The 15240-nt window shown below is 35.4% G+C and overlaps 4 protein-coding genes across 6 annotated transcripts; 3 read left to right on the top strand and 1 right to left on the bottom strand.

Annotated features, from left to right (window-relative positions):
• The first annotated feature begins 71 nt into the window (after nucleotides 1–71).
• Nucleotides 72–1569, top strand: RpI12 (RNA polymerase I subunit RpI12). Of its 2 annotated transcripts, none has more exons than XM_018551683.1 (4): nucleotides 72–313; nucleotides 793–981; nucleotides 1154–1373; nucleotides 1486–1569. In XM_018551683.1, exons 2-4 carry the CDS (start codon nucleotides 837–839, stop codon nucleotides 1508–1510), a joined length of 390 nt encoding a protein of 129 aa, XP_018407185.1. In that variant the 5' UTR covers nucleotides 72–313; nucleotides 793–836; the 3' UTR covers nucleotides 1511–1569. The 2 variants fall into 2 exon arrangements, with proteins under 2 accessions (XP_018407185.1, XP_018407184.1); XM_018551682.1 differs by having other exon boundaries at nucleotides 783–981.
• Nucleotides 1570–2870: 1301 nt separating this feature from the next.
• LOC108783189 (uncharacterized) lies at nucleotides 2871–4633 on the bottom strand. 2 transcript variants are annotated; one of them, XM_018551690.1, is made up of 5 exons: nucleotides 4493–4633; nucleotides 3990–4091; nucleotides 3582–3856; nucleotides 3286–3501; nucleotides 2871–3195 (listed from the first exon to the last, which is right to left on the bottom strand). In XM_018551690.1, the coding sequence occupies exons 1-5, from the start codon at nucleotides 4515–4517 to the stop codon at nucleotides 2923–2925; spliced, it is 891 nt and encodes a 296-aa protein (XP_018407192.1). In that variant the 5' UTR covers nucleotides 4518–4633; the 3' UTR covers nucleotides 2871–2922. The 2 variants fall into 2 exon arrangements, with proteins under 2 accessions (XP_018407192.1, XP_018407193.1); XM_018551691.1 differs by lacking the exon at nucleotides 2871–3195 and having other exon boundaries at nucleotides 3280–3501.
• Nucleotides 4634–6405: 1772 nt separating this feature from the next.
• mRpS5 (mitochondrial ribosomal protein S5) lies at nucleotides 6406–9708 on the top strand. Its single transcript, XM_018551675.1, has 6 exons — nucleotides 6406–6549; nucleotides 6672–6770; nucleotides 6860–7210; nucleotides 8291–8521; nucleotides 8604–8803; nucleotides 9262–9708. Exons 1-6 carry the CDS (start codon nucleotides 6474–6476, stop codon nucleotides 9646–9648), a joined length of 1344 nt encoding a protein of 447 aa, XP_018407177.1. The 5' UTR covers nucleotides 6406–6473; the 3' UTR covers nucleotides 9649–9708.
• Nucleotides 9709–10276: 568 nt separating this feature from the next.
• On the top strand, nucleotides 10277–15156 carry LOC108783193 (RRP12-like protein). The gene is made up of 5 exons (XM_018551696.1): nucleotides 10277–13800; nucleotides 14052–14231; nucleotides 14355–14468; nucleotides 14785–14944; nucleotides 15040–15156. Exons 1-5 carry the CDS (start codon nucleotides 10410–10412, stop codon nucleotides 15134–15136), a joined length of 3942 nt encoding a protein of 1313 aa, XP_018407198.1. The 5' UTR covers nucleotides 10277–10409; the 3' UTR covers nucleotides 15137–15156.
• The last annotated feature ends 84 nt before the right edge of the window (nucleotides 15157–15240 follow it).

The following is a 15240-nucleotide window of genomic DNA, read 5'->3' as shown; positions in this document are numbered from 1 at the left end:
CATGGTATAAGAATAAGGGTATGCTCACGCCGTGGACACCCACTGCGCAGTCAAAGCGTGACGTCACTCTCGGGGCCAATCAGATCGCCCAAACGAGAACATGGTGGCTCCTGATACTTGACATGGTTAATGTTCGGTGATACATACGATACGTACACAATGTCCTGTTGTATAAAAGGTTGTGGCAATTATTATCGCAAAACAAAATTGCTTAACGGAAACAGCATAAAATATTTTTCGTTTCCGAAAGATTTAACGATTGCATCTAAATGGCTTGTTGCATGTGGAAATCAAAACGTTAATATTAAAAAAGGTAAGATTTTGTATTTCTTGTAAATGTACAAATGTAACGAAATCAACTGTATATAATTTTGCTAAAGAAATACAACTAAAGAAATACAACTAAAGAAATACAATATATATATCTCTGAAGGAAAAGGTATTAACATTTTTATATATTTGTTTCATAATAAATTCTTCTATCTTTGTTGAGTTTGTAATGTTTACTTATGGTTACATTTTGTTACAAGATATTCATTAGTTCTTAAATTATTTAAAAACGTATTTTTCCTGTAAACTTTAAATCAAAATAAAATAAAATATCTGACGAAAATGCTGCTAACATAAGTTGTTTGGAAACAGCAGTTTTTAATTTACCGCTTGTTTGTGTGACGTCACACTTTGACAATTTTAATTGGTCGCATGCGCGTGAGCATACCCTTATTCTTATACCATGTACTGTGCCATGAGCATGAGCATACCCTTGTGTGGTCTTGCCGCAGGGCCACATAGTTCAAGGGGGCTGGATCTTAGGTTATTTTCTTACAATATATTAAATGATGGCAAATAATAATAATAATAGCAAGAGTTCTTTTATTACCGCACCTGGCTTCTGTCCCGATTGCGGTTCAATTTTACCTTTGCTCGGAGAAAGAGGAGGAGTTAAATGTTACACATGCAAAAGAGAATGGGATGCTGCAGGTCAGTTTTAAATAAATATATATTTCAACATAAAAAGAATACATAAATAGGTTGTACGATAATTAAAAAAATTCTACAAAACACTATGAGATTGCATTAGCAATCCTTTATATGAAAGCTAAGAAATAAAAATTTACATTAATTTCAATTATTAATTTTTATTATGTTCTAGTTTTTGGTGATATGGAAATGACATATACACTCCATTTTAATACTAAGCATACTTATGCTTCAATAGAGAAAAATGAGGATAGTAATAAAAATGTCGCAGATGGACCAACAGTTGAACGAGAATGTCCACAATGTAATAATAATAAAATGTCCTATGCAACATTGCAATTAAGATCAGCTGATGAAGGGCAAACTGTATTTTTTACATGTACCAAATGCAAGTACGTATCTGTATATAGTAATTATTATTGATTTAGCATTCAAACATTATTTTTACAATAAATTTAGTTTTTATGTTGCTAGTACTTTATCAATAAATCATTTTATTTGCAGGTTCAAGATAACAGAGAATTCTTAATATAAACTTAATATAAAAACTATATTTTATTTTATAAGCACACACATGTGCATAACTGAATAAATAAAAAAACCTTATAATAATAAAATCACTTAAGACTCTCCTTACAATTTAAATATAAATTGGAGAGAATAAAGGGCAATAGGAGTTGAATGCATAAGACGCCGCGTGATTAAAAACACCACTAATAAGTGACAAAATCACTTATTCGAATAACACTCTTTACATGTTTCGGCTAACTTTTTAGCCCTCTTCCGAGAACAAACTAATTAATATAACTAATCAATACAATTTTTTAATCATTGGTGAGCTCTTTCATGTCGTGATAATTAAGATACAGAAAAATCACTTATTCGAATAACACTCTTTACATGTTTCGGCTAACTTTTTAGCCCTCTTCCGAGAACAAACTAATTAATATAACTAATCAATACAATTTTTTAATCATTGGTGAGCTCTTTCATGTCGTGATAATTAAGATACAGAATAAATAATAGACAAAACTAAATGGATAAAAAAGAAGAAAAATAGAAAAATTAAAAGTAATAGAAATAATAAATTGTGAAAATTAATTTCCAAAGAACTAAGATTATAATAAATCATCACGAGAATAAAGGAACTCACCATGATTACAAAGTACTGCATCGCAAACAATACTGACATTAGCCAATGCTATACACACACAGTAATAAGTTGTTTTGGCTTTTGTGAATTGTTTACTTTCTTTCATTTTACACTGTTGACCAAAATTTAATTAATTAACTTCTGTTTTAACATTGACTGACCAGCATATTAAGAACCGGTTTTTAATTAATATTAGTATTGTTTGCGATGCGGTACTTTGTAATCGTGGTAAGTTCCTTTATTCTCGTGATAATTTATTATAATCTTAGTTCTTTGGAAATTAATTTTCACAATTTATTATTTCTGTTATTTTCAATTTTTCTGTTTTTTTTTTTTTTCATCCATTTAGTTTTATCTGTTATTTATTCTGTATCTTAATTATCACAACGTGGAGCTCACCAATGATTAAAAAATTGTATTGATTAGTATATTGATTAGTTTGTTCTCTGAAGAGGGCTAAAAGTTAGCCGGACATGTAAGAGCGTTATTATTATAATAAAGGTGCATTATTCGAATAAGTAATTTTTGTCACTTATTAGTGGTGTTTTTAATCGCGCGATGTCTTCTACGCCCGACTCCTTTATTCTCTCCAATTTGTATTTGAATAAATAAACAAAAGTATACATATGTATAATTACATACGATGTATTAATAAGTATTAATTTAATTTTGTTTACAAAGTGTTTGAACAATACATATCTGTATAATATGTATTTACAGTTTGTACAATATAATAATACACACATGCATGTGCATGTAAAATTGTTTATAATATGCAGTCTATTACATTACTCTTGTGTCGCTATTGAGAGCAATATATTGGCCATATTGCAAATATCAGTATCAGTTGTGTGTGATAATTCTGCCAATTTCGCTACAAAAATTTGCTCCTCCGTAGTATTTGTATCCAAGCATAAAAAAAACGTTGTGCAATACACTATTGCTGCACTTAAGTAAAGTACATTTGATTTCAATGATATCAACTTCCTGGCTACACATTCTGCATTTACAGTATCTTTGTGCATGTAATATAAATGAATTTGCGAATATAATCTGTCATGCTGGAAATGTGTACAGTTTACAATTAGTGAAATATGTATTGTATAAATTGTCGATTACATGAAGACATAAATTAGATGATGTGTCTAAACCTTTAGATAAGCCAAATCTAACAAATTTTTCGAAACGTTAAACGTATTTGGCATTTCTCCAAGACCTGTCGCTGCCAGAAGAATTTCGATATAGTGTAATGGTGTATAAAGAGGCATTGCACATCCTACTGTTTTAAAAACTTTAATTTCCGAAGAGGAAATCATATTTCGTGTATATTCAGACTCTTTGTCAATCAGGTATAGAATATTAAGAACCTAACAAAATCAATTTTATTTGTTAAGATTTGTCAATGATGCTTAAATTCTTCACAAAATATCATCTTTTAATATGATACCTGTGATATTCCTAAAGTAGTAGAATGAGAATCCATTTTACACGCCAATTGAAAACATGATATTAGATTTAATTTTGTTTGATTAGAAGTTCTTTTGCAAATTTTAAACCACGATGCTTGAGATGGATCATTCATAAACTCTGTCTTATAAAGTTCCCAAAAGTGTTTACACATGAATTTGTCATATAGTTCAATAGCCATATATTTGACATTTGGCTCTAATTCCAAATATTCCGCTATCTTGAAGGCTACTTTTATAGTAGATGCCGGAATTGCTGCGATTATAATACAATTTAAAATAATTGAAGCAGCAAAGTGATACTGTTATTTTAACAAGTTTCCTAAATATTTAATATTTCTTAATTCATTGTGCACGACATATATAATATTTACTCTTTCATTGCCTACCTACAAATGACATGGCAAAATTGATTGTATTAGTAATCTGTTCTTGTTCCTGTTTTCTCATAGTTTGCTGAAGATGTTCGATCCAATCGTGAATCAACGGTTCTAGCAACAAATTTAACGTTATTCAAATAATAATGGAATAAACTTTTCAATTTAGTCTGATCTTTTTTACAATTATAATAGTAAATAGAATATGCCCTCTCTCTCTCTCTTTCTCTTTTATGTAGGTGATGTACGATATTAATTCATTATATTATACTTGCAGAGAGATACTTGTTCATACTTGGATGTGTGTGAGCGCGTGTGCGTGTACATACATATGTGGAAGAAAGAAGAGATATGATATAGATACAATTAAATTTTGTATAAAAAAAGAATACGAGTGATATACGTACCATACAATATACTTTTCTAGGTATAAACAATAACATACATGTATACATACACACACCATACACGCGCACGCACAAAATTGTCTCAAATGGAATAAATACAACAATTACCAATGTAAGCTGTATCTAAGTCCATTTCTACCGTATAACCCGTATAATCAAATGAAACGTGTAGATAATAGTTCTGCTTGTGGCTATCTATTTACGTTTATGAATTAATGCGCGCCATAAATGTTAGGTGTCACAAGTCACAAACAGGGAAAACCTGAGAGTCGCCATACCGGCCTTTTTCCTGGGCTGCGTTCCAAAACGCAACTTTGGTAAATGAGGCTGCTTTCCTTTTAGGAGACACAAGTCGACACACTTGACACAGATCGACACACGTCGCTTTTCATTTACAATTTTGTTCAAACTCAATCGACACACTTCGCCTCTGCTCGGGAGGAGAAGAGTGTGTTTCGAGTCTATTCAAGTGTGATTTTGATGAATTAAGACAAATAAGTGATATTAGAACGCACTCCTTGCAATAATCGAATCTTATGCGTCCATTAAGATCAAAATTCAAATCTGTTATAGTTAGATATTAAAAGTTCGTACACATGCACGATACACACACTGCACATATCGCGTTCCATTTAAGTGTGGCAAATTGTGTTCGAGTGTGTCAAGGTTGATTTATACTGGCCGTAAACTGTTAATGCCTGGTTTATGCTTCGGTCTTAAGGTCTTAATCCTAAAATTCAGCCAATAGAGTTCAAATTTCAGTTAGAACTGGCAGCTTTATTGGTTGAATTTTAGGATCTTGGGATTAAGCCTGAAGCATAAACCAGGCATAACTTATGCCGTAATCTGTAAAAATTGACCAATCACAGTCGAATGAGAGGGGAATAATCGATTATAATTGGTCAATTTTTACAGATTACAGCATAAGTTAACAGATTACGGCCAGTATAATCCAACCTTTATACTGTGTCGATTTGTGTCTCTTAAGGGTACGCAGAATAAAAGGAACAGGGAACAGAGAACAGAGAATAAGAATTTCAACCTATCAGAAATCATATACTGTGGAATAAACAGTGTGTATTCCATAGTACATGATTTCTGATAGGTTGAAATTCTTATTCTCTGTTCTCTGTTCCCTGTTCCTTTTATTCTGCGCAGCCCTTAAAAGGAAAGCAGCCTGAAATCTATAGTAAACTTATAAGGGCCTTGATGCCTGGTTTATGCTTCAGGTCTTAATCCCAAGATCCTAAAATTCAACCAATAAAGCTGCCAGTTCTAACCGAAATTTGAACTCTATTGGCTGAATTTTAGGATTAAGACCTTAAGACCGAAGCATAAACTAGGCATGACACCATGGACATAAATATATTTCTATGTCCATGCTTGGCACAAAAAACTTAAGGCAGTAATGCCTGGTTTATGCTTCAGGTCTTAATCCCAAGATCCTAAAATTCAACCAATAAAGCTGCCAGTTCTAACTGAAATTTGAACTCTATTGGCTGAATTTTAGGATTAAGATCTTAAGACCGAAGCATAAACCAGGCATAAGACGTAAGCAGTAAGAAAATCAACGTTGTGGATTTGCAACTGTTAAGCGGGGAGCACAGACTTTTGCATAACGCATAAACCATATACATAAACAATTTGATTGGTCCATTTTCTTATGCATGAGTCAATGGACCAATCAAATTGTTTATGTATATGATTTATGCGTTATGCAAAAGTCTGTGCTCCCCGCTTTAGCCCTTTCAACAATGGGCAGGAATAGACGTAGAAATTAACAAATCACAGTCGAATGTGAGGAGGATAATTAACTATCATTGGTCAATTTCTACGCCTTAATCCAGCAGTACTGCTACTGCCCATTGTGAATGGGCTTTATGGCTTTAAACATACGGCCGATTTCGACAGTCCTTTGAAAAACGCCTTGTAGTGGCTCCTCTCTCCTTAGTTTATGCTCAGATATGTTTTATGCTCAGATTTGCTTAGATTTCTCAGTTCTCTGTTCTCTCCATGGTTCTCTCTGATTTTATTATCGACTCATGTCGAATAAAAGTCGAGGAATAAAATTAAATGAAATTTGTTGAAAATGATTCGGACGTGTTTATTACGTGTTTGCGGACTTGTGAAAAATTCATCAAGAAATGGTCCGTCTGTAAGCAACGGTACGACATTTGAACGAAATATGCGTTTTATATATATCCCATTCATTCGTATTAAATTACCAGCTCAATTTATTTTAGTGTTCACTATAACGTTTAGTATAATAATAAACATCTTTTCACAGGTATACATAATTTATCTGTTGATCATATACGCTCATATCTATTGAAGACGCACATTCCTTTGGTACATGGTACAAGGAATTCAACGTTTTTCGTAAACAGTGAGTAAAGGCTTGGTAATATCTTAAGCAAAAAAAGCTTTTATAATAGAAAATAATATTGACTTTCTCTTTTCACGCTTCTCTCTCAGAATCCGCAGATGAATTGTGGAAAGGTGTAACTTCTGTCAGTAATGCAGGAAGACGTAGGGGTAGAGCAAAAGGCTTAGCAAGAAAGAGAGATTTAAACAAGGGTCAGATTATTGGAGTAGGAAAAATTCCAGTACAATTCCCTGGTCTCAATACTCCTGTGTTCAGAGGAAGGGAACTTGTACAACAGCAAAAGCTACCCATGGATCCTGAAAGGCAAGAAAGACTCGCAAAGCTACGGCAAAACTATCAGTTAAGGCCAAAGCGGATAAAAGTATCACCATTGGAACGTGGTTGGACGAGTGCTCAAATAGGTGGTAGAAAGATTGGACCACCTGATCCTATTGGAGATGGTTATTATTATTATTGTTTTTATTGTTATCATTCAGTAGAGTTTAACCACATACAACTATTCTAATACGTACATTTATGTTAATGCAATAACTGTATACGATTAAAGTCTCAGACATAATGCAAGAGAATAGCGTTAGCGATAAGAATAATATGATTCAACCTATCAGAAACTATTCTGGTGTATGAAATTTCTGATAAGCCATGTTATTCCTATCGCTATCACTATTCCTTCATATTGTGTTTGAGACTTAAATCATAAGACATATATATATTACATATATGTAAAAGGACCTTTTTAATGGAATTCTGAGCAATCAGAATCATACAGAATGCTCCTTTACTTATAAATAACTCAGGAATAAAAAAATCTTATGGCGTTTTTGATCTGACCGGGTTTGCTGTGATCTGAGTTGGATTAATGACTCTTTAATACTCTTCTATTGGTAGAGCATGTAAAATCTACCAATAGCAACTTTGCTTTTTAAATTACTTAATTTCTAACCCAGATTGGAACAAACCTGGTCGGGTTAAAAACGCCATTAGTAACATTAAAAAAAAAAAACGATTTTGTAGAGAGAGAAAGCTTCAAGCTTTCACAATAGGTAATCAAAATTTGCATAAATTTTTTTTAGACACATGAAAGACTTACGAAGTAAAAAGAATTTCTTCATCTATTTTAGCTTGTAGTTTTTTGTATATAAAAATTACCAAACTCACAGAAACTTAAAAATATAAGACCTGTTCTTTTTGGCTGAACTTTTGCACCAATTTATCTTTTTTTCTTTTCTCTCCAGGAGAAGAGAAAAGAACAGACTTATAAAATAATCTTTCAAAAGTAGAGATTTCAAGTTGTAAAACTTTTTTATTTAAAATTTGTTCTTCGTTTAATTTAATCTTTTTTAATTTAATCTAAAATATTTTCACTTTAACGAAGATATTGTAAAATAAAGACCCTTTTATATGTATGTAAAGTCTCCAATTCAATACAATACTCTTATATTAAGCACACTCAATATACTATCCTATATAATTTTAGTAATATCAAGATATACGAACTAATTGGTATATCTGCTTTTCAGATACCTTTGATGGCTTTGAAACTTGGATACTGGAAAGTAAATTGGTAAATCATATGACTGGTAATTTAGGACGCAAGAGCAGAGTCAGTATATATGTCGTAACAGGAAATGGAAATGGCTTGGCTGGATTTGCACTAGGAAAAGCACCTGCACAGAAAGCAGCAATAAAAATGGCCAAGAATAGGGCAGGTCAAAGATTGATGTATATTTCTAGATACAAGGAGCATACTGGTAAAAAAATACGATTATATATGCAAAATTTGTATCTCACTTGTTTTTTCTTTATAATGTATTATGTGTGACTTTGTTGCAGTATTACATGATTTTTTTACACAATTTGGAAAAACAAGGATATTTGTGAAAAAAATGCATGAAGGATATGGACTTGTCTGCCATCGTGCAATAAAAGCGTGTTGCGAAGCAATTGGTATAAAGGATATGCATGCCAAAATAGAAGGTTCTACGAATTTACAGCATATTATAAAAGCTTTCTTTATTGGTTTATTACAACAGGTATGTATTTCACAGGATATCTGATCTCTTGATTCAGTGATACCACAGAAAGTTTGTGGATTATCACTGTATCATGATTTATTGTTAGTGCCAATGTTTTAAGAACTTTGTTATTTACTTCATCCAGATGAAGAACATATATATATATATAGATATTTTGGTGATTATCGATCTTAAAGTGAACAGATTGTTTTTACATTTAAAAACTTTTTTTATAATTTTTAAATTATGAATAATTAATAATGAATTTCAAGTTTATTTAATCAGATAAAAATGTACAAATGCATACAACATAATTCTTTACTTATTGTTAATTTCAAATGGAGCTTAATAATTTTTTTTTGTTACAATTATGCGTTACAAAACGCATGATAAGCAAAAAACCAGAGCAAATTTGTCAAAAAATTATTGGATTATTCTCAATTAATCCGACAATCAACCAGGAACTTTTTTTGCAGAAATCGTATCAACAATTAGCGGACGAAAAACGATTGCATTTGGTTGAATTTAAATCAGAAAACGGAAATTATCCAGTAGTGATTGCTTCACCATCAAAAGTAAGAAAGCCAGAAGAAATAGCGTCAAACGAGATTCTCGATTTTACTCAATACGTTTTGGGTGGCAAAGTAATATTACAAAAAAAGAAATATCCTCCGTTTTATACACGACTTCCGTCGTACAAAACAAAATTGGTAAAACTGGAACGATTGAGGAACTTCGATAAAACGAGGATACAATTATTGGCAGAATACGGAGCGTTACATAGTTTTCTAACTGAAAAGTATCCGGAGGCAAAGCTGCTTCCTAAGCCAAAGAAAAGTGAGAACAACGAAACAGAAGAATAGACAAAATGTCTAATTGTTATGCTCTATGTGTATAAATGTTTAAAATAAAGCTCTTATTATCACAAGATTTTTTTGTATATTGAAGTATACGCGTTGCTTTTTATATTCAGGTTTTACCTCAATAATGTATGCCTTATTTGTGAGTTTCTCATATATGTGTGAAAGATTAGAGATAAATATATTTTAATCGCTGAAATAACTAAAATCTATCAAATTAATAAATATTTTAACAATTTAAGCGATTTACTTCCAGACTGGAATTAGACTATGTATTAAAGATTGAGATTGGAGATAGAAAGATTGAAATTTGACCAATCAAAATAATAAAAGCTAAAATTTCTTTATTCCATTGGTCAAATTTCAATACCTAAAATTTAAAATTTAATTAATCTTATAGGCTGGATCCTCGCTTTAGAGGTCCTAAGCAACACGACATAAACGGGAGCACGAGCTGCTATTTCGGGCAAGGGAGGATGTGATAATCGGGGCAAGACGGGAGCCATCCCACCATAGCCTTCTTTTGACGTCGGCTTATTTCGCCGAAACTCGCTAACATTCGTCTCTTACATTTTGGTCTGTTCTGTTTTCTAACTATCTGGCAGCACTGGTCAGTGATCGTTAGGTTGGAGGCGTTGAAGCACATGTGACATTGATAGGTTAGGTAGCGATTCGTTTGTGAAGAACAATCTATTCTCCATCCGGAGAAAGACGTCCAAAGACAGTCTCTTTGAAAGTTTGAAAAGTTAGGATAAGAGGAAAATATGGGTAAGCTAGCGCCTCGTTTAGCAAGTAGAAAGAAGGCGAAGAGATGGGCAAAAGGCCAGAGTTCGAGTTCCAACCCGGTGACCACGAAGCATCGCGAGCAAGCGACTGGGATGTTTTTTAAGAATTTTCCCTGCACGCCAGGCATCACGAAGGAGGATCTATGGAAGCACGACGTTATCCAAGGTGTTGAGTCGCATTTCACCAAGCTCGACATAAACGAGGATCAGCTCGAGGAAAGTACCGTAGACGGGACGGCGATTACGTGCGACACGTTCGCCACTAATTACACCAATTGTTCCAACCTTTCGTTTGACAGGTTCCTAAGTCATTTCCAATCGAGCTCGATCGTACACAAGGAGATGCTGGCAGTGCTGGCAGCCGTCACCGAGATTATCAAGCAGAACGGTGGTAACGAAAGCTCGACAGAGTACTTTGCTGCATTAATGAGCACTTTAGAGACGGTGGAGGATGATACTTCTGTAGTCGCAACGCTGTCTTTACTCGGAATGTGTCTGAAAACGGTATCTAGAAACGTACTAAATTTGCAGTTTGGTTCAACAAGTCAAGTTCTGCTTCGAATTCTGTCACGGTATGTCGTTAGCGAGAACCACCTCATTATGCGACATTGCATAGGCTGTCTTTCGGTGTTGATGAGAGCGCAGGAGGCTGCCATTTGGATGAATTCCTCAACGATGCAAGTACTGGATACTATATTGTCATTTACTACTCACGCCAAGCCAAAGGTACGCAAGTCAGCCCAGCATGGGATATGTGCCATTCTGAAGGGCAGTGACATAATGAAGAGCGAAAAGCCGCCGGCTCATCACCCGGCTGCGGGACAAGTCGCGAAGCACTGTCTCGCGGAACTCAACTCCGCCTGCGCGCCAGGATTGTCGCTAGGAGTAACCACTATACTGCATATTCTTACATTGTTGAAGGATATAATGCATCAACTACCAAAGTCGCATGTAAGGACTATCTGCGAACGTCTGTTGAGTATAATGACGTTGAATAATGTATTGATAACGTCGTGTTGCTTGCAAACTCTGCATGGATTATTTGTCATGAGGCCGTCGGAAGCAACGTTACCTTTCTCGCGAAACGCAAATATTATTAAAGCCCTTTACGATTATCAACCGTCCGCAAACGACACACAGCCGACCTTGGCGTGGTTGGCGGTCATGCAAGAGGCTCACTGCAACCTGGCGGCACACCTGATCTCGTTGAAATTATCCTCCGACGTTTTTTCGACATTCAACTACGTTATGCCGGAGATGCTCAACAGATGCGTCGAGCTCTTGCTATCGAACAAGCCGGAGATCGTCACTGGTACGTCACACACCGTCAAAATCATTCTGCAGGAGTGCGTAGCGCCTCTTTGCGAGAACGAGGAGCGAATTGGCAAGTATGAACCTATTTTGAGGCACGTAGTCGAGATAATGCACAAGACCTTGAGTTATCAGTATATCGGAGCCTGGCGCCACGTTCTTCACCTTATAGCCGTGCTCTTCCAAGTTACCGGCAAGCTGCAGTTCCAGGAACTCGTCAACGTTGTCAAGAGCCTGGGAAATCTGCGAGATTCCCACGATTTTGTGCACAACCGCGACACGGAGTACGCCATTGGAGCAGCGATCCGGGCTATGGGGCCTCGAGTCATATTGGACATCCTCCCTCTTCGAATTGACGAAAACACGATCGATCTCAAACGGAGTTGGATGATTCCGCTACTGAAAGATTGCATAACTGGTGGCACCATCGCCTTCTTCAAGGACGTCCTGCTGCCGATCGCCCTGCGGTGCGAGGAGAAAGCTAAGGGATCTCTCGCAGATGGGAAGACGTATGAGTGTTTAGTAACGCAAATCTGGTCAATTTTGCCGAGCCTGTGCAACGACGCCAGCGACGTGAAAGATAATTTTAAGTCAGTTGCCAAGATATTGGGTACAGCTATCAGCGACCGGAGGGACTTGAGATTATCTGCGATGGCGGCTTTGAGAAAGCTGATCAGCAAGGCAACCATCGGCCGAGGCAACGCTGATGATATCGCAGAACTCGCTCGCTTCGCCAAGAATTATCTGCCGATTCTCTTCAATCTGTACACGACAAAGCCAAACGGCACGGACGAGGAGGGAGCGCGTCTGGCCGCGTTCGACACGATCAAGACTTACATGACGATCGTGAGCAGCGATTTAGCGAACGAGCTGTTCGATCGTGCGCTAAGCAAATTTGAGGAACCCGATGCGGACGACTTTTTCAAAGAGAGCGTCTACGATCTGACGAGAGCGTTGATCGGCTATACGGATGTTGATAGGTTGAGCAAGTACTACGATAGGTGCGTGCCGATCCTCAAGGATGACACTAAGCGAAAGGAGCAGAAGAAAGCCTATCGTTTTCTTGAGGAAATATGCAGCAGCGAAAGACAGGTTTGCAAACAGTTCCTGCACCAACATCGACGTCAGATTCAAAGCACGCTGATATCATCGGCAGTCAGCGTGATCATAACAAGCAGAGGAGCGCGTTTGCGATGTCTGGAGCATCTCGTCAGAATACATCCGCAGCTCGAGAAGACTAAGTTCTTGGAAGCCATTGTGCCGGAAGCTGTACTTTGTGTTAAAGATATCAACGAGAGGTGTCGCGATGCGGCGTATCAGTTGCTCAATACAATTGCTGAAAAATTTCTCAACAATTCCGAACATCTCAAGGACTACGTGGATATGTTGATAGTAGGCTTGGGCGGTGAACAAGCGTACGTTAACGTCAGTCTCCTCGCTCTCGCGTCAATCACTTATCGTCACAAGGACTCTCTAAGCACAGACGTCATCAACGAGATCTTGGAACACGTTTGTACGATTCTCAAAAGTCCTACGAGAGAGATAGTTGAATCCGCTTTGTCCTATGTAAAGGTGTACATCAACGTGATGACGTCTATCGCGATGGCATCAACATTACCGCGGATAATCGACGCCCTGTCGGGAATGAGCGAAAACTGTAAGCGTCACTTTCGACAAAAAGTACGAGACATCTTCACGAAATTGATAAGAAAGTACGGCATCGAACCAATATCGAGTATGATACCAATTTCGGACATCATCTTGCACAAGAGGCTGAAAAATATTAACAAAATAGAGAATGCGAAGAAGAAGAAACGAGAACTCGAAAGGGCGAGGAAGCTGCAGGAGCAGAATAGCGACGAGGAATTTGATGCCAAGAGGAGACCTAAAAGCATAGAGGAGATATTGGCTGACAGCGATGAGGAATTTGATGTCATGGAAAACGAACAAGAAAAGAAGAGGAACAAGAAAAGAACGTCGAAAAAGGACGCTTGGATTCAGGAAAGTGAAGATAATATAGTCGATCTTGCAGATCCTGCAGCTGCTAGAAATATCACAAGTTGGTTAATCAATTTTTTCTCAACTAGTTTTTCTTCGAAAGGTCAAAAAAAGAATTAAATTTTTTAGATTTTTAATTTCTCTATCGATGGAGAGAATTGATTGTTAATTTTGACATACACAATATATTCTCTCTATTTCTTTTGTCTATGTGTGAACGAAACTAGAAAGAAATCAATAAATTCACCTGAAAACTTCTAATTAATGTTAATATCTTGCTGTAATCAATTTCATCTTGTTTGTATGCTTTAGCTACACAACCAGTATCAAATCCGAAGATTCTAGAGAGGAAAACAAAGGATCGTGGCTTTCCGACTGCACCCGATGGTCGTCTTATCATTAGAGATGATAATGAGAAGGATAGCGATGTAGAAAGAAGTAATAAGAAGAGAAAGACTTCTTTCCTTCAGAATGACTCAGAAGATGATTACGGTAAATATTCTGTAATTATTTTATTTAGACATGGCTAAAAAATTTATGCACCGAGAGTTTATTATATATATATATATATATGTATTTATTTATTTATTTATTTATTTCTATTTTCTGTAAAAGTTGAGGATGACGTATCAGTAGTGACCACAAAGACCGCCAGCAAAAAACGTAAATATAGTGAGAGTGTGCTGGACGTGATGAGCTTAAAGAGTCAATCAACGTCAAAATATCGAGGTAAATTTAGAAAAATAATTAAGTTTTTCATTAAAGAAAAGTGTTTATTCTGTACAAATGCAAATCTTTAAAAGACAATCTGTTAGAAATTTAAGACGATGTTTGATAAATACGATATATGAGAAATTGAATTCGCAACTAAGCAACTTCTATAATAGAGCGTCGATAATATTACAATGATAATAAAAAACATATCTTTGTAATGATTATTGTAATGATAAATGTGAATTTATTACGCTAGCTAATAATATAACCGAGACACTACTGTGTCTCCAGATATTTTGTATCAACTTTATACATTTCTCTTTAATTTCAGCTGGTGGCTCGGGTATTCATCGATCGTTAAAAATGAGAAAAATAGATTCTCAACCCGGTTCAGAGTATCGTGCGACAAAAGCTAGAGGAGATATTAAGAAAAAGGGAAAACCAGATCCCTATGCATATGTACCCTTGACAAGGTCTCTATTGAACAAAAGGTCAATAATAAAATTTTTTAATCCATCTGTTGTATGTATATGTTACATTCTCCATTTATTGATATATTAATAAATTGTACATTTACATTTTACAGAAAGAAGAAGAAAAACTCGAGAAAATTTCAAAGCATTGTTTCTGGAGCGAAGAAGGGTGCCCGCACAGGTATGCGGAATAAACGAAGGAAACATTAAACAAGAATAACAGTTCTAATCGTTAATCATAATATTATTTAATGATATATATATATATGTATCATAATTATTATATATTATATAATTATTATTTTCAAATATAC

The sequence above is a fragment of the Cyphomyrmex costatus genome, unplaced genomic scaffold (assembly GCF_001594065.2).
Source record: "Cyphomyrmex costatus isolate MS0001 unplaced genomic scaffold, Ccosl1.0 scaffold143, whole genome shotgun sequence".
Lineage (NCBI taxonomy): Eukaryota > Metazoa > Arthropoda > Insecta > Hymenoptera > Formicidae > Cyphomyrmex > Cyphomyrmex costatus.
Note: the sequence above shows the minus strand (reverse complement) of the source record. Positions and strands in the feature narration are given on the sequence as shown.